Raw genomic sequence first — 24211 nt, 5'->3', positions numbered from 1 at the left:
TTTTAAGGAGCTGCATTGTGAACCGCAAATAAAACTACCATTAATGTAACTGGGATTTCCATGTTTCAGACACCAAATCAGAACAGTGTTGTTACCTACCAGTAGTTGTTATCCTTGAATATCCTGTGTTTAAACAACCTTAGTCAGTTGTTTTATAACAGGGCTATGTGAAAAATTAACACAGAATTGCTTTTGAATTTTGAAACAACAAGTAGTTGGGTAAAAGCAGAATGATACAACATGGGTAATACGGTATTATAGTGGAAATAGGCTTGGAGACAAAAAGGAGTAAAATCAAATGCAAATGCATTCACTTAAACTCCCACTGCCAAAATATACTGTTAATTAAAAAATAATATAGCAAAAATATGGACACTACATTGCCATACCGTAGAAGTCTGCATCAAGTAATCATAATCATCTCTATCATCTGCTAAGACATCCTCAGTGAGCCGTGCAGAATGGCTTGTACTGTAGTCTGGCTTTGTCCTTCTAAGCATAAACCTGAAAAACATCAAGTTACCAAGGACCACGTAAAATCACAAGAGGCTTCTATTTTGAGCAAATTAATAGAAATGCGCAATAATTTTGCATTCATGAATTATGCCTGAAGGATTTAGTTGGATTTGGATTATTTATACCACCCCATGGGAGCATGCCCACTTTATAGAAGACCCCCAAAAGGAGCAACTGTAAAAGCACCCAAATGATTTGAAGCTTAAATCCCATTTTCAGAAGACACATGGAGGCCAAAATTTCATTGATTTAATTAAGACTCAGGCCCACACATGACTAAAACCAGCCTATGACTTGTTTCTGTAGGTACCTAACATTCTGCTGCTGAAATCCATGTAACTTGGGTGTTTACCCCAATGAGTGTATTTAAATTTGACCTGGTTAGGTTCTAACAATCTCTGTACAGCCTCTGAAGGGATTTGGGCAAATCTGAAGTGAAACTCAAGTTTGGTTGCCCAGGTTGCCCTACGCAGAGAAGGGGGAAAGTAATTCAGAAAGCTCAGAGGCACCTAGACATAGCAAGCAAAAATGATGAAGATCAGGGTATGTCCAAACTGTTCTGACTCAGGAGTTTAGGTACCTGACTCATACTGCACCTCAGGCACTTCATTCAACTATAATTCAAACATGGTAGTGCTGGTTTCCAACTCTTGCTCAACAGTCTAGGGATCAGAAAACCCATCAGCAATATCCCTGGTACCAGGGGCCACTAGGTTACAGAGACTGATGCTTAGGTAGGGTTTTGAGACTTCCCAGGACAAAAAAGAATCACAATAGAACTAGGCAGAAGTTATGTATCTAAGTGATCCACCCAAATTACTTCTAACCCCTTGCAGAAGCCCTTACATAAATGCTTAGGGAATTCCACAGTTCAAAATGAAGACCGCCTAATAATTTTACTTGTCAAATGCATGCTGGCTCTGCTAACCCAGAGCTTATGTGAATAAGCCTTTGGATTTAAACAGCTAAACACCATTTAAGTGTTGCTGAGGCACTTAAGAAACCAGGTTGAATCTGGCCCCATAACACACTCGAAAATGGACTAAGATTTCTAAATTACTTTGGTGCTTCTGAAAACTTTATCCATGGTCCCAAACAGTTTACGACTTAAATATCTAGCATAATACAACAAATAAATGTGACAAACATATGAAAAGGAATAGAAAGAGAAAAGTTGTAGGTAAAGTTTTTAGGTAGTTCCTCAGTTTAGATATTTTATCATGGATTAGGTAAAGATTTTTATTTGATTGAGAACACATGAACATAAGGGATATGAAAGAATGAATATCCTTGCTATGTGTAATGAGGACACTACTGGAGCAGTGACTATAAAAAGTTCACCAAAATTTATCTAAATATATTTGGTCTTTTCTGAAATTCCTGTGAAAATGGGTTTTTCATTTTACTCTGGACATTTCTTGGTTTTATCATTCTTGGAAAATCTCTCTGTACTTCTAAAGTGCTTTTATTTAAAGATTTCAAAAACCTTTGCAACCTTGAAGACATATGTTTTTAAAGGATGAAAATGAGGAACAGGAGGTTAAATGATTTGCCTATCTTTGCATCATGACTTAATGACAGAACTGTGAATAAAATTAGGAATAACCTTTATTAAAAATATGAAGAAGTAAAGTTAAATTAACTGCATTATGACAAATCAGAGTAAATATGTTACTGTACATCACGTGCCTTTGTTTAAGGCGTGAAGGTTTCTCTTGAGCGTAGTCTTTATGGTTATTGAATTCTGGTTTTGCAGCTTCTTTTTCTCTTTCTACCCGATCAGGTACCAGGTGACCATGAGCAGTCTTCATCAGAACTTCAAAATCAGAATCAGCATCATAATCTTCCAAGTCATTCTTTGGGCCAAAAAGACCAGAGCCTGGTAACCCTCCCGCAGGTGTTTTGGAGAATACTTCTGCACATTCGATAGGCATGCTCAGGCGAAAAAACATAACATCTGTTTTGCTGTTCTGTGAACCAAAGGACTTCTGTGTGACCTTCAGACACGGGCAGCTGTCTATGGTGCCATCTATTCTCATCACCTATCAAATGAAAAACTCATTTATTTTCATATTAAATGTATTTTCCCTAAATGTTCAAGATTTATTTTTAGAATAATGCATACAATGGGGCAGATCCATTAATTCATCTACCTGCATAACAATCTGTCATCCTATCCTTAGGACTGAGTCACAATAGAGAAGTGATAAGGAGGAGGAGGACCAACTTCTGTATAAATAGCTTGTGTAGAGTGGAATAGAATTACATGTGTCTAAATCCACTCCAACCAAAAGGTGGAGTACAATCTGGACCAAGATGTTTTCAGATATAAGACGCAGGGGTTGCTGTGGATGTAGTCTTTTTGGACTTCCGGAAGGCTTTCGACACTGTCTCTCACCCTGTCCTCATCAAAAAGCTGGGAGACTGTGGTGTCGATGCCCACACAGTCAAATGGGTCGCTAACTGGTTGGAGGGCCGCACCCAGAGGGTGGTAGTGGATGGGTTCTTCTCGACCTGGAAGGACGTGGGCAGTGGGGTTCCGCAGGGCTCGGTCCTCGGGCCCGCACTGTTCAACATCTTCATCAGTGACTTGGATGACGGGGTAGAAAGCACCCTGTTCAAGTTTGCTGATGACACTAAGATGTGGGGGGATGTGGGTGCACTAGAAGGGTGCAATAGGCTACAAGCTGACCTTGACAGGTTGCAACGGTGGGCGGATGAGAATAGGATGGGGTTTAACACTGATAAGTGCAAGGTGTTGCACATGGGGAGGAAGAACCGGCACCACACTTACAGGTTGGGGAACTCCCCTCTTGCCAGCACGGAGACGGAAAAGGATCTTGGAGTCATCATTGACTCCACGATGAACATGGGCCGGCAGTGTGGGGAGGCAGTCAAGAAGGCCAACCGTACCCTGTCATGCATCCACAGATGCATCTCGAGCAGGTCCAGGGAGGTGATCCTCCCCCTCTATGCGGCACTGGTCAGGCCGCAGCTGGAGTACTGCGTCCAGTTCTGGGCGCCACACTTCAAGAGGGACGTGGACAATATGGAAAGAGTTCAGAGGAGGGCCACTCGTATGATCGGGGTCAGCAGGGCAGGCCTTATGAGGAGAGGCTACAGGACCTGAACCTGTTTAGCCTCCACAAGAGAAGGTTAAGGGGGGACCTTGTGGCCTGCTACAAACTGGTCAGGGGGGATCAGCAGGTATTGGGGGAGTCCCTGTTCCCCCGTGCGCTGCCAGGAGTGACCAGGAATAACGGTCACAAACTGGCGGAGGGTAAGTTTAGATTAGATATTAGGAGGCGCTACTTCACAGTCAGGGCGGCTAGGGCCTGGAACCAGCTTCCAGGGGAAGTGGTGCAGGCTCCTAGCCTGGGGATTTTTAAAAGGAAGTTAGATGAGCACCTTGCCGGGGTCATCTGACCCCGGTGCTCTTTCCTGCTAAGGCAGGGGGTCGGACTAGATGATCTACCTAGGTCCCTTCCGACCCTAGCTACTATGAAACTATGAAACTATAAAATAACTACAGACTCTTAACAGTATGACAAAGTCAATCTCATCGAAGTCAAAGTTACCATGCACTATATAAGTAAAAAACACGTAAATATAGTGGCACAAGTAATAGATTTAATTCTTTTAGTATTGAAAAACTGGGTATTCAGCCAAGATTGCATCTCAGCCACACTACTTTATAGCATCATTTCAAACCTGCCTATTATATCTAATAACTCACAAATGCAAGGCACAAATCTTACAATTTATCTTTTTCAATATACATTCTGATACATCAGCCAGAACATAGCTATGTTTTCACTAAAATGTGCCTTTTAGCAATCTGATGAAAACTAGATGCAATTTTAATGCATTATGCATTTTAAAAATGTACCTATTTTTGCACAGTTTCAGCTAACAGATGCTGACAACTAATACATTTACATAAACTGAAATGTCCCAATGAACATTTGGTTTTTGAGTATTTCATTGATTTTGTGCACACAGGCACAAAAGATTGAAGGGAATTTCAGTTTTAGGTACATATCCAAAATAATCAATACAGACTATGCAGAATTCTGAGTTATTTTTAGATGTGGGATAGAGAAACAGACATTAAATCATACTAAAATTGAAAAGAGATGTTATTAGAAGTTAGAAAACGCAAGAGTTAAAATTGCATGGGCACCTTAATATGACTCCTTTGTGTAGATGATAGATAATATAAAGTAAAATTTTCAAAAGCATCTAAACCTATTCTATCCTGCTCAAGTCTCTGAAAAAAACAATTAATACAAAATTTCCATTCACCACTTTTTATGAATTAGCCTTAAGGGAAAGATGACGGTATGTTACAGAAGCAGTCCTGTTAACATTTTTTGCAGGAATTTACCAGGGTTGAATAGGATGACATTGAGGTGTAGTAGGGTATCTAACACATGGAAGATGAAATAGTCCCTTAGCTTTACCTCCAAACTTTTGAGAGCTCTGTTTTGCATGCTTCATTCCAATTTAATAGAGTCTAATATATTCACTCTTGTAAAGATCACTCACTCACAAACAGAATTAATGTATATGTTCTTGTTGAGGTAGAACTCTGACACTTGGCATACTCATTCATTATAGGCTGCTGAGTATGACAAAAAATCCTACATTTGACTTTACCATTACATCAACAAAAGGTCAACATTTGTTGTTATTGATCTTAACCACTCAAGTGTCCCAACACAAGCATTAGTGGTACCAATTTAAAATAAAATATATTAATTAATTCTCTAAGGATATCACGTTAGATGTGAAGCTTCTAGTGGGAAAAAATCCAGAAATACTTGAAAAAGAAATTAAAGCAATTACAATATTTTCAATAGTAAATATGATTCATGGACAGGGCACAGTTGCTTGCAAAATTAAAAAGCATTAATTTTGAATGTTAAAGCCAAAGACCAATGCAAAAAAAAAAAAACTAGCTCTCACACTAAATATGACATTTCTACAACTTTTAACCAGACCTGAGGGAAATTTTTTAAAAGTATTTACAACACATTTTCTGCAGCATGTTAAGCACTTCAGCTCAATATTTTCATGGTATTTAGGCATTTTGGGGGGGTTGCAACATTGCAAGACTCAAGCAACTTAAGTAGAAAAGTCCCATTTTCAAGAGTGACTTATGATTTCTCTAAATGGGGATGTTATCTGACATTTAGTTCAGGTACAGTAACTGCTTCTTCAGCCAGTTTCAGTCTTGTTTCAATCAAATCCGTGCTTCCACACAGTGCTTTTCTGTGAATTAAATATTCTTGGTAGCTGCCCTGTGCCCCTTTATGCCAATGATGGGCCCTGTGCATTGTGGCTGCTTGTGGAGGACTCTGTTGTTGGATAAGCTTGATTTTTGCAGCCCCGTGTCTGACAGTGGGATGTGCTGCAATCCTGGGACAACCAGCTGAAGGTGCAGAATTTCACAATAACCAGGAATACTTTTCTGGAGCCTTTTGTGGAGCTCATCATAACTTGAGAGCTACACTAGCTGGTCTGAAGCATGTAGGCAGCACTGTCTGGAAGCTGGCCACCCCCAACTGCTATTAGTGAAAAATTAGCTCATTTGATATGGACAGATAAACTGTTGAAACTGTTGGGATGGAGGCATCAATTCCATTTTCAAAACTGGCTGCAAGGTTAGGCAAGGCTCAGGATGTCATTCATGGCTTTGATATATGATGTTTCCACATGGCATGGGGGCAACTGATGGAAGTTATTATTCTTATTTGTTGCCTGCCAAAACAGGCCTTTGTTCTGTACCAGGCCTATATGCATCACTATTAACAGGTTCAACAACATGACCAAAGGCTATTTAATTCTTTTATTAAAATAAAATGTAATTGCTCACAAGAAAGATGCCTGCAGGATAAGATACCTTCCACATCCTCACAACCTGTATCTGAATGTTAGGAAAAGATTAATTCTGGTTTCTAGGAAAGTTCTCGTTGTGAAATCAGGGCTAGTCCTGGAGTTGTCACTGTTCTGAATGCCTTCTGCACTGTCCACAATAAATGGAGGTTTCGGTTGTACTATTCCAGGACAAAATCCTGTCTAAATCCCCATAACATGGATGGCACTAGTATAGAATTCTGATTTTTTTCCCACAGCTTTCTATGAAGCTCCTTTAGCTTCTTCCTCTTTTTCTAGCACTGTGGGTTTCCTAGATGTGATCCTTTTGCCCACTCTTCAGCAACATCTTCATTTACATCCTTATTCTGATGATTTCTGTAAAGGCTTCTTGGACAGAAGGTGGAGATTTTCAGGACCTCCACAGTCAAGGACAGCACATGCAGCAATACAGTAGTATTGTAAAGCTATCATGGAATGATGATTCAAGTGGAAACATCTTAATTCACCAGCAGTTAGGTGGTCACAGGTTAATATAATCCCAGAGCTGCAGAGGGCACTTATACCAGAGAACTGACTGAGGCTGCATGTGCACATGATGTGGTCGTCATGGGTAATTTTAACAATCCAGACATCTCCTGGGAGGAACATTCAGCCAAGCTGGAATGGTTGTGATCCTTCCTGACCTGTGTTGAGGAGCTCCTCCTGACTCAGGAGGTGCATGGGCCAACCAGAGGTGACGCTCTTCTAGACTTGGTTCTGGCCAAAGGAGATGACCTGGTGACGACTTAAATATAGATGGAAATCTGGACAACAGTGACCATGAAACCATCAGGTTCACTGTCCGATGTAAGGCAGACAAATTGGATAGCGGGATTGAAGTCTTGGACTTCAAAAATGCAAATTTCAACAAGCTTAAATCACTAGTAAGGCAAGTGGGACCAGGGACCAAAAGCAAAATGTTTACATGAAGAGTGGTTGTTCCTTAAGGACACAAGCCTTGAAGCACAAAGGAAGTTGATTCCCATGCGAAGTAAAGGTAATGGACTGGGAAGCCCTCTTGGCTAAACAGGGAAATCAGGGTCCTCTTAAGAAAGAGGTTTATAAACAATGGAAACTTGGGGCAGGCCCCAAGGAGGACTATTTCATAACAGCCTGCATTTGCAGAGAATGGATAAGACAGGTTAAAGTGGTGACCAGACTTAGATTAGCAATGGGAATCAAGGACAACAAGAAGTCCTTCTTTAGGTACATAGGGAACAGGAGGAAAACAAATGGGTGTGTGGGGCCATTGCTCAACAACTCAGGAAATCTGGTTATCAGCACCCAGGAGAAAGCTGAACTCATGAATGACTACTTCACCTCAGTCTTTCACCAGACCACGGGGAAACCATGCTAGGTAGATTAGAGGATGAGCACGATAGGAATAATTGCCTTCCTACTATTTCCATAGAATTGGTGTATACAAGTCAGCAGGACCAGATGATCTTCATCTGAGAGTGCTGAAGGAGCTGGCTGAAGTCATCCACATCTTGTGGCACTCTGGGGAAGTCCCTGAGGACTGGAAGAGGGCCAATGGTATGCCCGATCACAAGAAGGGGAGGAGAGAGGAACTGGGTAACTATAAGTCAATCAGACTAACTTCCATCCTAAGGAAAATCCTAGAAAAGTTCATCAAGGAATCTATCTGCAATAAGCTTGCCGAAGGTAAGATCCTGAATGACAGCCAGCATGGCTTCGCTGTGGGCAGGTCTTGCCTTACCAGCCTCATCTCCTCCTATGACCAGGTAACTTGCCACCTGGACACAAAAGAGCAGGTTGACATTGTATACTTAGACTTCCAAAAGGCCTTTGATCTAAAATCCCATGATGTCCTCATGAGAAAATTGGAGGATTGTGGGCTTAACTCCAAGACAGTCAAGTGAGTGAGAAACTGGCTGTAGGATATGACCCAGAGAGTGATAATGAATGGACATGTGTCATCCTGGTGAGAAGTGGGCAGCAGTGTCCCACAGGGGTCAGTGCTCAGTCCAATACTTGTCAACATCTTTATTAAAGATATGGATGTGGGGGTGAAAAGCTCACCGGCCAAGATCGCGGACGACACCAAGTTATGGGGATGCGTGGTCATGCTTGAAGATAAGCTGCAATTACAGACAGACTTAGACAGGCTAGCAAGTTGGATGGATCAGAATTTGATGAAGTTCAATTTTGAGAAATGTAAAGTGCTCCACCTCCAGATGAGCAACCCTCAACACACCTCCAGGTTTGGCAGCACCAAACTGACCAGCATCACGAATGAAAGGAACCTGGCAGTAATAATAGAAAACAGTAGTATGAGCCAGCAGTGCAATGCTGTAGCCAGTAGGGCAAATAATACTCTGGCATGCATCAATCGATGCAACTCCAGCAAAGCCAAGGAAGTGATTCTTCTGTTCTACTCAGCACTGGTGAGACTGCAGCTGGAATACTGCATCTAGTTCTGGGCACCACACTTTACTAAGGATTCTTCAGCCTGAGGAAAAGAAGGCTAAGAGGGGAACTGGTAGCAGCTTACCGCTACACTAGGGGAGTACATCAAGGGCTCAGTGAGCAACTGTTCACCAGGGCACCTGATGGGAAAACCAGGAATAATGGCCACAAACTCCTGGAAGATTGATTCAAGCTCAACATTAGGAAAAACTTCTTCAGTCAAGGTGTCCAGACTGTGGAATAAGCTTCCTCCAGAGATGGTGCAACCACCTACCCTGGAAATCTTCAAGAGGCGATTAGACAGTCACCTTGCTCAGGTCACCTGACCCCCAGTTATCGTTCCTCTTTGGTGCAGGGGGCTGGACACAATGATCTTCCAAGGTCCCTTCTAGCCTTACAATCTATGAATACCAGTCAGTCCTGGTGAAGTGTGAAGCACTGTTGGATAGCAACTGTGGAACTGTCAAACTAACGCAAAATGGAGGTGCATCTAAATCAACATTATTCAGCACTAACTTAATGTCCTGTGAATTTAATGTACTTTCAAATAGGAGTACAGAATATGCACTACATGACTAGCTAACTAACTGCATTATGTGCATTTCAATACAGACTCTTGAGTCACTTATGAAAATGGAACTTATCCTAAGCTTCTTAGACCTTTTTGAAAACTCACTCACAAACAAGCATACACAATGTAAATGTCTAAGTGTAAACTTATTTAATTAAGACAAATTTCTAAAAAATTAATTGGAAACACAGACCTCAATGTGTTCATGATTTGGTGGCACTGGTAGAAACTGAGGAAGTCTCTTGCTCAGCCACATGGTAATGTCTCTATTTGTATTAACTGCAAAGGGTTCATAACCTTCTTGTAAGCCACAGATAGTGAAATATTTCAAGGTGCTGACATCTTTGCCAAAGTTCATTCTTCCCACTTGAGACAAACCCAAGCTGCACACAGGTATAAATCCTGCAAAAAGACAGAGGAAGACATATAAGCAATTTGTGTATCACACATAAAAGTAGTATTTTCTTTGTAAAATTCATTTAAAGTTTAAAAATGTCCAAAACCTAAAAAAAAAAGTTACAGTAATTGCATCCAATATGATACCTCCACAAGATCTTCTGATTATAAACCTCTCCACAAGGACCACCAGCCAGAAATGATACCTTAACCAATTCACTTTAAAGAAACACCAGAAAATACTGACGGGATGTAACCTGAACTGGAGTGATTGGGAAGTGATCAATTATGAGAACAAATTCCCTGCTGGTAAAATCAGAATTGCCAACTCTCACATGTTATTGCAGGTCTTATGATATTTTATGTTTCCTGTGAAGTGAAACTCCAGAATCATGTAATTTTGGGGAAAAAAAAGCTTTCATTAAAAATATAAGAAATATACTTATTCCTTGTCCTAATGTTTATGGAGAACTACTTGTAAACATGTTCCGTATGTACCTTAAAGATTAATAAAACAGAAGTTTAATAAAATGAATATTATTATTATTGTTTTATGCTAGTTTCACAGTACTTTGAGATGCATGGTTTTTGAATGCTGAAGGTTGAGGCCATAGTATTCTGCAACTTCACTGAACCGTCTAAGTTGTCTAAGTGGAGACTGTTGCAATATTGGGGAACAATACTGGAAGAGGATAGGGCTGCTATTGCCACATATCTAAGGGATGATCCCATTCAGTAGTATATGAAATTCACCCCTGTTCTAAGAGTCAACATAAGGTTTGTGTAACACTGAATAAATTATATGCAAACATCCTGCAGAATAGGTTTATTCTGTTATTATTTTAAATGATGAAAACACATGTTGTTTGCTTTCCTCTTTCTTCTATTTCTCCTTCTTCTGATCTTCCATTCCCATCTAAGAATAGCACAGCAAACTTATTTCAGCCACCAACTAACAAAACAAATAATGCTCTTTGCATACACGTATAACTTCACAGCCACCATTGTTACTGCTTTTTGGTTGAACTTCCAGACTTCGACACTCTTTGCATTTTGTTATAAATAAGACATATTCACTGTCATGTATGCGTGTGTTAAGCACAATTAATATAAATCCATAAGTTACAAGCCACAGATTCCAATTGGTAGATTCAGATCTGAATGTTTATATTTATGGCAAGGTCCTTAATCATAAGACATCAGTTTCTCACACATATAATGCATATTGCTCAAGTCAGTATGTGCACTCTGCTACTTCAGATTCAGTGTTAATATATATCAACTACTTTCCAAAAGTAAATTCGTATTACTGTGAAAAAATATGTTAAACCATATATAACTAGAATAATTATATTACTTAAACTATATGTGTATAAGAGCGTGTGTGCGTGTATTTAAGCTAATGCTTGTCAAGAAATTCAACTTATAGGAAGCTAGTATGCATCCTGCTGAGTTCAAGGAACCATGAACATTGCAAATGTTTAAGCAGAGACAAAAATGACTACTATGTCTGTAGTAAGTTGAGAAATCTTGATGCTTCATTCACAAAGAGTAGCTCTGGTGAGCAACTCTCTCTGGAGTCAGTCTTATTAGATCCAGGAAGGGTGTTCAGGGAAGCACAGATGACTAGAATATAAATTCATCCACTGTACATTTGGTGGGAAAAAGTCTATTAGATAAAAGTGCATCAAGGATATGCTGGCCAATCTAAGGCTGTCTATACAGATGCTCCAGGGTGGGGGGCTGGGGCGTTTTAACTGGAGTGGCTCCTGGACAGCCACTCCAATTAAAACACTGAAGCATCACATGTATTTAGCTGCCATGTGTTTAAAAATGGCCAGGTTTATTTAATGAGGTTTAGATAAAGTGGCCCGTGGCCATTTTAAAACATGCAGGGGATCAATACACATGATGCTGCAGCGTTCAAATTAGAACACAGAGCAAACTCAGGTAATTGAGTCTGCTCCAACATGTTCCATTTAGAAGGCTGAGGAGCACGTGTATAGGCAGCCTTATAGCCTACCTCCCTTTAGTTTTCTTCTTTACTGAAGTAAAGCATTTAGGAGCTCTCAAAATGACTGGGAATGTATAAGTATCAAAATACTGAGGCAGAATTGTACAGTACTGCACAGATATGCCAGAGGGAAAAGAAACAAAAACATCTCTCCTGTTCTCACCACCAACCAAGTACAGTAGTTAGGGGTGAGAGTCCAAGGCATGAGCCGCAGGCACTGAGTAAGGGGGGAGGCACCAAAATGGACACAGGGGTCTCAAGGTTCCAGCCACAGGAATCAAGCACTGGATTTCTCTCGTCATCCTTGGCCCATCCTCCCAACAATAGAAGACACTGCTGCTGCTGGGGGAGGTACTGGTGCAGCCAACAGCCACGGGATTTACATTCTTGTCTGCAACCACTTTCGTTACCACTGAATATAGAGTTTAGTATTGTCACTCAGCATAAGAATTGGTGCAGCTACCACATTAACCTCATCGCTGATGGCTGTGCTGACAGACATCTCCTCCTAAAGCCTGGTTATTCCATGCTGGCCCAGGGCACAAACCCCATGAGGTATACCTGTACTCCACCCCACACGTACATCCCTTAAAGACGAAAAGCCCAATAACAATTCCTGTTTTTTATGAAAGCAAGGCTATCAGTTCAACAGCAGGACAAGCTTCTTCCAGGTGAGAAAGTAACAGCATGGTCTTCCCCCAAACATCACAATTACTAACAAGTCAGTTACAAGTGCATGAACACGGTTTATTCCGTAACAGGGATGCATGGGGCATCTTTCTTGGCAACTCCAAGGAGTGGTAAGAATTGATGAGCATCACTGACTTATTATCTTCCAGAGTTTTCTGTGCATCACTTTAATTACTCTCAAAGCAAGGAAGTCTAAACACCCGACACCAATACAAATTACACTTTAAAAAGTGAATCTATATGGAATGTAGATATACAGTGTTTTCCATATTTTGACTGCATATTTTTAAATGTTTTAGTAAATACCATGGAATGTTGACTGCATGTAACATTTGCAAGACAGTTTACATTTCTGCCAGAGCCCTATTAGAGAGAGTAGTAATAGTGTAGGTGACACTTCGGGTCAGATCCTACTCCATCACTCCTGATACTATTTTATTTTGTTTCAGTCCCTAAAAATCTATTCATGTATCTTTTTTTGTAACATGCTGTTTTGTTAACCTGGAAATTAAATCACAAAAAGGAAATGAGGAAGAAGATCCATCCAACTTGGGCGGGGACAGGTTTTCAGGGAGTTGAGGACAGAGCACAGGATCGTACTTAGATTCCTAATAGCTGGAATAGGATCAAGATCTTTTTGTCATTTTACCTAAGAAAGATACTATACTGTATGCCTTCATTGTCATAGATAGGATTTTGTCTTGTCCAGAAAAATATATATGATTTTTCGCTATTCTCTCTGAAGTAAAAAACATACAAGGAATAAACCTCTAAAGCTGACTCAAAATAGGAAAGTATAAGACTTTAATCTATTTCATATTTATTTGACAAAATTGAGCAACACGGTTTTCTGCAATGGCCAATGTTTCAAGCATGGAAGCAAAAACCTCTCTATAACCTCAGCTTGAGATCCTATACACAGGAGACTGTCCTTTACTACAGCAATCAGATCAAATGTGAATTTAGTTACACATAACACATAGTAGTGACAGCAGATATTATCAGCAGAATCAGGCAGGCAAGCAGGAAGAGTAGAGCATATAAATAGATAATGAAAATGCATCCCGGCATCCCCCAGGAGATAATAATCCCTAACAACTGAAGTGAATGATAGGTGTGCAAGAAGGCACACCGATATGTCAGATGTAAATGTTTAAAAACATGAGTAATATTTACCTTATCTAAATGGACTTGTGACTACACTATTAATTCTTTTATATATGTGTATGCCTGCCAGATCTAAAAAAGCAATCTCATGGATGCACACTTTGGAAGAAATTTAGCAAATAGCTGCTTTCCAACACAAGTATGTAGATGAAAGGAACATGAACTGAAATTAAATTAACCTTACCTGATATTTGTTTTTCACTGATACATTAGTAAATAAATCTTACTTACATATTACTTAAAGTAAATATATCTTAAGTACATATATCTGAAGATGAAGTAGTTTATGCCAAAATTAAAGTAAAGTGAGACAAAACTAAGGGACCCCAGCCCAGACAAGGGCTTATCATCCAAAACCCACTTTGCCCTCTAGGGGCAGCCTCCCTATCAACTTCTAATATCAAAGTGTAGCAGGTACGATAATAAAGTAGGACCCTAAGGGGCCAAAAGGGGCAACAAAATGGAGCCCAGGTGGTGGCAAAGTGAGATGGCTTCAATGGCCCAGCACCAAGCATGTTATATATAGAAATACAGAGTAGAAGAATCATTCTACTCAATGAGTAGTCATCAACAACTCAATGTCTAGTTGGGAGGAGGTATCAATGGGGTTCCCCAAGGATCTGTCTTTTCTCCAGTATTAATATCTTCATTAATCATCTAAACAATGGGCTTGAGTGCACGTTTTGCAAATTTGCGGATGACACAAAGTTGAAAACAGTCTAGGCAGAGCTCTACCTAGGATCCAGAATGATCTGGATAGAATGGAAAAATGGTTCACAATCAAGCAGATGTAATTTATCAAGGACAACTGCAAAGTCCTGCAGTTGGGATGGAATACCTGCATACAGAAATACAGACTGGGGAATGACTGGCTAGGCTGCAGGATAGAAAAGGACCTGGGGATTACAGTAAACCATAACCTGAAAATGATCCAACACTGTATTTTAATTTCAAACAAAGCCAACGGTATCCTGGATTGTATTAGCAGGTGTCAGTTGCAAATCAAGGAAAGTGATTGTTCCACTCTATTCAGCACTGATGAGGCCTCATCTAGTTTACTGCATCAAGTTTTGGGCTCCACGGTTCAAGAAGGATTTGGAAAAGCCCTGAATAGGGCAAATAAATTATTAGAAGCCTGGCAGGCAACACTTATGAAGAAAGGCTGAAAGAACTAAGGTTATTTAGTATGGAGAAGTTAAGACGGTCTTTCAAATACCTGAAGAGTGATTATAGAAAAGATGGAGATAGGCTTTTCTCTGTGGCTGTAGGACCCAGGACAAGGAGGAATGGCTTTAAGCTGCAGGAGGAGAAATTTAGGTTGGAGCTTAGGAGGAACTTTCTGACTATGAGAATGGTCAAACAATGAAGTAGGCTATCTAGACAAATTGTGGCTTCTCCATTCTTGGAAATTTTCAAGAGCAGATTAGACAGACATGTTAACTGGGATGGTCTAGTCTAGGATGATCCTGCCTGGGCTACATGACCTTGTGGGTTCCCTTCCAGTCCTAATTTCCTATGATACTATCATCCTATTCTTATTAGACTATGTTTAAATTAACAGTACATATTTCTGACACTTAAACTAATGGAATAAGTGGCAGAGTAGTAGGTCATTAACCCTCTAGCATAGGATGTTATCCAACTAACTCCCACAAATTTGGAAGGTTTCTTCTCAGCCTGAAAAGAAGTGTTGTCTTGTGGCTACAGACAATATTATCAAGAGCACAAATCTCATGCATTCATTCTGAAAGGCAGCATCTGATATGAAGGAAACATAAATCTATCATAACAATCACCCAGAGTCAGATTCAAGACCTCCCCTACCCCAGGAAAACTATAGTGTTTTCCTGTATAGGTGACACTGAGGGACACCAGACAATTCCTCCTATGCACAGCCTTGGTGTGGCCTTGTTAGATGGGACACTTAGCATAGGGTCAAGACTGTGGTACCATGGGAGGGCTGGGACTGACAATCATCTGTCTGTTGGTCAAAGCTCCTGACTGCACAGGATTCTTGAGGGGCTATGACAAACAGCTGATTGTCAGTCCCAGCACACACCTGTCCACCAGCTTCTGATCCTATTTACATTGCGGATCAGATGGATATTAGCTCATCACGTATCAAGCAATAGATATGCTTCACCAGAAAAGTCCTAACTTTGCAGAGGCTTAGTATGTGCTTACATGTTGAAAGCTCAGATGCTAGTGTTTAAGTGCAGTTTACACATGCTAAGTGTAACCTATAGCAACCCCTTAAGTTATTTCCCCTTGCAGTTACACTCATCAATGCATGCCAAAGTGGGGAGAGAAACCTACATCAGAGAAGCTCATATACAGTCTGTAAACCTTTACTTTATTAATTACAGGCTAGAGGCTGTGCCATTCTCTGGAGCAGGAGAAATATTTGGATCCTTCTAAGCACAAAAAATTGGTTCTCACACACATATGTGGCTTTGCCCTTTATGTTGAATATTCTGAGAGGAGAAACACACAATACTACATCTGAGTTCTCGTCTCAGCTCCCTCAGAAGTGATCTGTGCAATCTTCTTGTTTCCTCATGTTTAAAATGGGGGGAAAGGATGAACTCAAGCTCACAGTAGAACTGATCATCTCTTTCTCATATTCAAAACATTCTTTCTTAAAGATGTGACAAATTGTGCAATGGTGCTGGTGCCTTCACAGAGCTCCAAGTCTTTTTTCCACTCTTCTGTTGAATATCTGCAAGCAACAGACTAGATTCTGCCCTTGGGATAACTCCCTGTCCCAAAAAGTTTAGTCTCATATGCTAGAACTTGTAGCTCCAGCACAGGAAGTTTGCCAGCTTTATGCAGGTGTTCACTCTTCAATTAGCGAAATATTATAGACGGTCTCTTTCACAGAACAAACATATCTTCAGTTACCGATTACTCTGAACATCACCTTTCCCACAGATAAACAGTAACACATATATTCTTCAAACAGGAAAACCGAGGAAGGAAGGAAGAACATTGTAACAGGGTTCAGCTCCAGGAGTAGCCATGATGCCTCTGGAGACCCCCTTCAGCCCTCACCCATCTCCCATTGGGCAGTTACCCCCTCTCTCACTCACCATGCCTTGGTGTAATTAGCTTCTAGATAAAGAGAGGCTGCCTGAGGGCTTCCCAACCTTGCTCTTACTATCATGATCACAGATGTCTGTGGTTCTTGCCTTAAGGGTCAATTATGTGGCTCCAACCTCCCCTTTACACACGCTCATGCTTTGCAGGTGATACTCCTTCCTGTTGACAAGACTCTGCTGGGCTATGGGCACCCAGCCCCAGTGCTTGCCCCTCTTGAGCTATGGGCTCCTTGGCCCCCTCTGTCTCCATATGTGACCCCTGGTCTTTGGCTCCTCCCTCTGAGCCTTGTCCCCACGCCTAGGCCAGATGAGATTCCTGGGCTCCTTTTGCCCCACCAGTCTCTGGCTGTGGCCCTGCTCAGCCTTCAGCCCATCTCTGGGCCCTGGCCTCACTTCACGGCCAGTGAGACCTTTGGGCTCCCTGGCCCTGCTGACACTAGCCCCTCCTGAGCTCCAGACCTCTAGACTCTCTCACCCTGTTGGCATGGGCTCGGGGTCCCCCTGGCCTCACACACTGCCCTTGCTCTTACTTGCCCTTCTATGTGCACTTCCACCTATGCCAGGCTTCAGACCCCTGGCCCTCTCTACTCAGCCCCTCCTAGGTGCAGGCTGTCTGCCCCTTCCCCTCCTCCCCCCCTTCCTCTCTCTCCCCTTTCCCCCCCTCCCCCTTCGTCCCCCTCCCTACTAGTACCCTAAAATTAATCCTACATATCAGTGAATCCATGAAGGGTGAATATAATTTAGAGATAGAACCAACACAGAGAACTTTGGGTACTCTTCAACTCAAAAAAGAGGACAAGTAGAGCACCTTTCTCTTTTATCCAAGGAAAAGAAACAGATACAGAAGCAAATACTTAATAACATTTCATCAATGCCATTAACTCCATATATTACAAAAATAGAAGGCAAAGAAAGTAAAATAAATCCTTTTTAAGCTATAATTTTTAAAGCACAAGAGTAAATCCCTCATACACAAAGACAGAAAGCACACCTATTTTGATGAACAAATTCATCCACCAAAGTGTGTTGATGCTCACTTACTATAACAACTTATTTACAGTCTACGTCTATGCCACAGCAAATATTTGTGGACAAATTGAATGAACTACACACATATAAGGAAAGGTAGTTAAAAGTGTATTTTCATAACCTCAGAAAAGTCTTTTTAATCTCTGCAAAGTATCTCACTAGAGAAGGAAACCAATGCCATTTCCTAACAGAAAGAGAAACAAGACTGCAGAGAAGCTACACCAGTGTAATCAGTCTCCTTCTCCACCCTATGGAATACTCACAAGAGTTTTCACCACTAATACGTGGTGCTCATTTTTAAGATGGGGAGAAGGGATGAGCCGGGTTAACTTTAGGCCAGTCAGTCTTACCTCTATCCCTGGGAAAATACTGGAAAAAAATCATCAAAGAGCACATTTGTGACGGCCCAGCAGGGGTAACAATGCTGAAAGGAAATCAGCACAGGATAGCCACGAGTAGATCCTGCCTGACAAGCCTTTTATGACCAGGTCACATACTACCTTGACACAAGAGCTGAGGCTGATGTCATCTACCTGGATTTTAGGAAGCCGTTCGACACAGTTTCACTTCCTATTCTCATAGGGAAGCTAACAAGCTGTGGAGTGGATGCCTACACAGTAAGGTGGGTGGCTAACTGGTTTAAGGACCGCACCCAGAGAGTGGTAGTGGATGGGTTGTTCTTGGCCTGGAAGGAGGTGGGCAGTGGGGTCCAGCAGGGTTCGGTCCTTGGATCAGTGTTATTTAATATCTTCATCAGCGATTTGGACAAGGGTATGGAGAGCACCCAAGTTATGGTGCAAAGTTAACACACCGCAGGGCAGGGAGCAGATACAGGCCGATCTGGATAGGTTGGATCAATAGGCGGAACAAAATAGGATGCAATTCAACAAAGATAAATGTAAGGTACTCCACCTGGGAAGAAAGAATCCCCGGCACACCTACTTGTTGGGGGATGACCTCCCTAGCAGCTCAGAGGCTGAGGGAGATCTTAAAATCATAGTTGACTCCAAGATGAACATGAGCCAGCAGTGTAACGAGGCCATCAATAAAGCCAATCACACCTTGCCATGTATTAGCAGATGCATGACCAACAGATCGAGGGAGGTGATGCTCCCCCTCTATGCGGCACTGGTCAGGCCGCAGTTGTAGTACTGTGTCCAGTTTTGGGTGCTGCACTTCAGGAGGGACATGGAGAATCTGGAGAGGGTTCAGAGGAGGGCCACTTGCATGATTAGTGGCCTCCATGAAAGACTGTACGAGGGGAGGTTAAGAGATCTGAATCTCTTCAGTCTTTACAGAAGATGGCTGAGGGGTGACCTCGTAGTCGCCTATAAGTTTATCAGGGGAGGACAGCAGAGAATTGGTGATGCACTGTTTACCAGAGCACCCCAGGGAGTACCTAGGAATAATGGGTGCAAACTAGTAGAGAGTAGATTTAAGTTAGACATTAGGAAGAAATTTTTTACAGTAAGGGTAGCCAGAATCTGGAATGGGCTTCCAAGAGGGGTGGTACAATCCCTTAACTTGGAGGTCTTTAAGAGAAGGCTTGACAGTCACCTGGCTGGGGTTGTCTGACCTCGGTCCTCTTTCCTTCCAGGGGCAGGGGATCAGACACAATGATCCACTGGGTCGCTTCTGACTCTATAAGCTGAATCTATGGGACTATGGATAGGTATTTAAGGGTGGGACTTGGGTTTTATATTCAATGTACATCTTGACAAGGAGGATGTCATGGTCTGCATTCTGTAAGTAATTAATAATATAACGCTAACAGGAATCCCAGAAGCCCATTGCCTTTAAGTGACTATGGAAATATGAACCTTGTGTTGCCTCACGTCTTTTCTGAAACACGAAGCACTTTTTTGGACCATACTGCATATGGAGATGCAATGAAGCATCACCTTGTTCTACATTAGATTCTTAAAATTCATCATTGTGTTTTGATAGAGGTATGATCATACAGCTGGCCAGCCAAGACCATTTTATTAACTGGTATATAATCATTCAGAAAAACAGAATAAAACATATGCAATGAATAACAACACATTTTTATTAATTACTTCGCTATCAAATCTGAAAGTTTTATAATTAGTCCTAACAGATTTATTTTGGTTTGTAGGAATGTGTGTGGAGGTGTCATAACATACTGCTGCATTTTTTTCAACCAGCATCATGTTGAATTATTCAAAACATTTCTAATCAGACAGTTTTTTTTTCCCGTAGGATTTTTTCCTTGCAGCCACTTACAGGATTTTTGCAACTGTAGCTATTGAAATACATGCTTAATTCCTGCCACTAAACCTAGCTAGAGACTTTAGACCTAATCCCAAACCCTTTAAGGTCAACAGAAAACCCTTTCATTGATTCTAGTGGCTTTGAATTAGATCCTTTGTAAAAGCCTGCTCTCAGCTCCTCTGCACTGTTCCACTTTATTCACAAATCTCTAGATGGCCAGAACTCATAAATAAAAATTTAATGCAAGCACTAACATACCCATTAGAAAATTAAATACTTATAGGTAAACTAGCAGTCCACAATCATTGGCTTTGAAATAAGTAAGCAGATATCTTATTGTCTGAACTGTAATACTGTAATGTTATAGAACCTGCTTAATTGAGAGAGATCTTGTCTGAGAACGCCCGTAGAAAACTGCCATAGCAGATGTCCATTGAAACCCTTAAAAAACAGTTCTCTCCAACTCTGAACCCATTGCTGTCCCCTGTCAAAAGTGGGCCAGGTTTGTTAATATATAAGGCAGTTTGTAATGTTTACTTGTATATTCATACTTTGGAAGGGACTGAATTTTTTCTTTGGAAGCTTTACTTTCCATTTTTTATTTGTATGACCCCAAAATGCTATCTATAAAAAATCTTGACAGAAAGTTAGATGCTAAACAGATCAGATATCATAGGTATTTGTTCTGGCAGGTTGTTTTTTTCCCCTCCAGTACTGATCTTACCATTAGTTTTTAGACATTATTCACATAATAAATGAAAGTTGATGCATTGTGCACAAATACATAAACACTAGCTTGGTCCCTGATTCAATTTGATGGAGATTCAGCCCGATTCAGTGGCTGAATCTCCAAATCCGAATCAAATCAGGAGACTCTTTAATCACTCCAAATTGAATCGGAACTCTCCAAATCGATTCAGAGAGGTTTGGAAAGATTTGGTGATTTGGACATAGACACAGATTTAAATGTTTTTCCTACATACCTCAAGGCAGCTAGTTAACGATGCAATGGTGGGGCAGATGGAGCTTCACATGGGAGCATGGGGGGCTCCCCAGCACACTTGACAGCAGACCTGGAAGTAGACCAGAAGCACTTCCAGTCCACTTCCAAGTCCAGCGGGGAGCATGTGGGGGCCTTCCCCACTCTGCACCCTCCCATCTCAGCAACTGATACCTCCTGGTCTGGCAGGGACAACCGGGGTCCCCCCATGGCCAATCAAATCAGGGACCAAAGTACTTCTGGTCCACTTCCAAGTTTGCCGCCAAGCACGTGGGCCCGCTCCTGAGCAACATCCATTTGTCCCAGCATCGTAGTGTTCACAAGCCACGCCTGGTACCTTGAGGTATGTAGAAAAAACATTTCAAGTTGTGTCTATGGCCAAATCACTTATTCTCCAAATGAGCATTGAATCTTCAGATTCGGCCAAATTGAATCGGAGACAGTGACTGGAATCAACTAATCAAATCGCTGTCCCTGATTCAGGCCAAATCTGAATCCGAATTGAATGCAGCCCATTTTGCACACCCCTAATAAACACAACTGTTTGATGGGACATAGAGATACACACATGCTTGGTTTGATAAGATTAAAAACGCACAATCTCTCCATAAGAAGCTATGTTAAGTTATTCAGGAACAGCTGCAGATAGATACAAAAATGACTCACTCTTAAAATAAACAGATGCTACCAAGCATCCACACTAAATACTGTTGAAGACAAAAATAATCTGCTAAAAGGGTATCTGCAAAAAGAAGAAATTACGTCATAATTGTGCAGCCCAGTTTTTAATGCATTTTAATTGTGGTAATGGTACGATGCATATCTGTAGATGGAGGAAAATATGTATGTGTTAACTAGCTTAAATAATGTTAGATGGCCTACCTCCTCATTTTCTTGCTTCTTTGGGTCCATGTCAGGAATAATATTTACATGGAAACTCTAACTGCTTCACACCCATATGTACATATGTCTTAAATATATGCATATGCACTTGCACATACCATACACTGAACTTAAGTATTAGACAAGTAATATACATTATCTGCTTTACATTTTCTAGTCATTGTACCATTACCATATGCTCAGATCAGGATAGACCATCTTCTACTGTAATGAGCTACTTCAGATTAACTAAAAGACCAAATCCTTAAAGCGAAATCAGAATGAAAGGTTATTAAAAAATAGAGCAGTAAATAATCCCATGTGCATTGAGCATCCATAATTTTAGAACTCAGAAAAAGAGGATCAAGAATTAAAAAAGGCATGTAAGGGCCCAAAATATTTTGTGAAAACAGTTAAAGGCATTGCAAACTGGGTTTAAAAAAATGTATAGGCCCAAGGGCCTTGCTACACCTTACACTATGAGCTGAAGAAATGCTGATGAGTGTTACTGCTAACTTAAGTTTGGAGCAGTCACTTCAGGCCAGCAGAGGTCTGGAGGATTGAAAGGTAAGACCCAGCCCAGAGAGCAACAGCAGGGGCAGCAGCTGGGCAAAAACATTAACACTCCCCTGCTTACTCCCCTAGGACAAATAAGTATGGGGAGGGGGCAGGTGGGGCAGTGAGCAGTGATCTGGGGTCCTGGGAAGGGCAGAGGCGGTAGTGGGCCCAATCCAGGGCATGTAGCACAAACCAGTTTCAGGTGTTAATATAGGGACAGTTCAGGGGTTAAGGCCTCCACCCAAAATTACCATGTAACAAAGCCCTAACTCCTTAACAACAATCAACACAAAGGCATTTGGAAACAGTTGCTTTCTTTCATTTTATCTGTCTCCAAGTCTGTTGCCATTGTCATTTGTTCAAATAAACTTATGAGCATTTTGACCAATCTCCTTTTAAACTATGTTTGAAGTCACCAACATATGCATTTACCTATAGTAATTTTACCTTGGGATCACTTGTTAACCAGCATTATCAACACCACAGTCCTGAAATTAATTGACTTCATGACAATTAAACATTCCCACCACTACCTTTGCAGTCTGTTATATCAGGCCTGTTACTACATTATGTACATGTGCCCCTACATTGGGGTGGGCAATTATTTGGGCCCACAGGCCACAGAGACAGTTCTGGGGAGCTGCCGTGGGCTGGTCAGCACCTTGCTCCCCACCACAAAAGCCCAGAGCCCTTGTGCCCTGCAGCTCCTTCCCACCACAGTCAACAGCGCACAGCTCCAGCCCGGATCCCAGCCCATCCCACCCCATGGCCACTGCAGTCAGAGCAGACCAGCTGAAACCTACATGGACAGCCCCAAACACAACCCACCCTGCACCTGCCCTGGACTGCCCACCCACGCTGAGTAGTGGCAGCAGCCAGGCAGAAGCTGCTGCCCAGCATGGGGAAAAAGCAACTCCTCCCACTCACTACTGCTGGGCCCTTCTTGCTGCAGCCTCCCAGAGCCTGTGCCCAGCTGCCCTGCAGCTCCTCTCTGCCACTGTCACTGCCACCTGTGGGCCACCCAGTGAGAGAGCAGTGGCAGTGCAAAGGAGATGCAGGGCAGCCTAGGAGTGAACTCTGGGAAGCTGCAGCAAGAAGAGCCCGGCAGTGATGAAGAGGAGAGGCTGCTTTTCCCCCATGCTGAACAGCAACTTCTGCCTGGCTGCCACTGCTTAATGTGGGCAGGTGAGTCTGGAACAGGTGTGGGGTGGGCCATGGTCAAGGCTGTTTGTGCAGGTCCCAGCTGGTCTGCTCTGCCAGGCCAAGTCCAGAGTGGGCACAGGGTGGACTGGGGTTGGGGCTGTGTGCACAAGTCCCTGCCAGTACCAACATGGGGACAGCAGCAGCAGCTAGAAGAAGCTGCCACTTGGGCTGCCTAGAAAGGGTTTCCAGCTGTGCAGCCACACCAGCCCTGCTGCATGCCCTGGGTGTGACAGGACACACCACAGGCCAGATGGCACCTGGGCCAGGCAAGACCAAAGGATGCACCACAGGCCAGACAGTCCCTCCATGAGCTTGTTCCAGCTCGCAGGCTGTATTTTGTCCACCCCTGCCATATACACAAAGACATACCTTTTTTAACGACTTTTCAAAAGGATATTTCTACCTTTAAAAAGTCCCCCATTCACAGTAATTCTGGAGTTAGCAGAAGGAAAACATGTGGATTTGGGATTAAGTGATTTATGCCAAGTCTCTCTGCTTCTTCC

The 24211-nt window shown here is 41.9% G+C and overlaps 1 protein-coding gene across 1 annotated transcript in view; it reads right to left on the bottom strand.

Annotated features, from left to right (window-relative positions):
- Positions 1 to 24211, bottom strand: part of RYR2 (ryanodine receptor 2) — an 830495-nt gene that overhangs the window by 275448 nt on the left and 530836 nt on the right. The window contains exons 28-30 of the mRNA XM_090044772.1: positions 9630 to 9838; positions 2206 to 2558; positions 390 to 504 (exon numbers count right to left, since the gene is read on the bottom strand). Of these exons, the coding sequence (XP_089900898.1) occupies positions 390 to 504; positions 2206 to 2558; positions 9630 to 9838 (677 nt within the window). The remainder of the gene's footprint in view (positions 1 to 389; positions 505 to 2205; positions 2559 to 9629; positions 9839 to 24211) is intronic.

This window comes from Crocodylus siamensis, chromosome 1, assembly GCF_052110815.1.
Source record: "Crocodylus siamensis isolate JL-2025a chromosome 1, ASM5211081v1, whole genome shotgun sequence".
In the NCBI taxonomy this organism is placed as follows: Eukaryota; Metazoa; Chordata; order Crocodylia; family Crocodylidae; genus Crocodylus; species Crocodylus siamensis.
The sequence above is the reverse complement of the archived record's forward strand: the minus strand, read 5'-3'. Positions and strand labels throughout refer to the sequence as shown.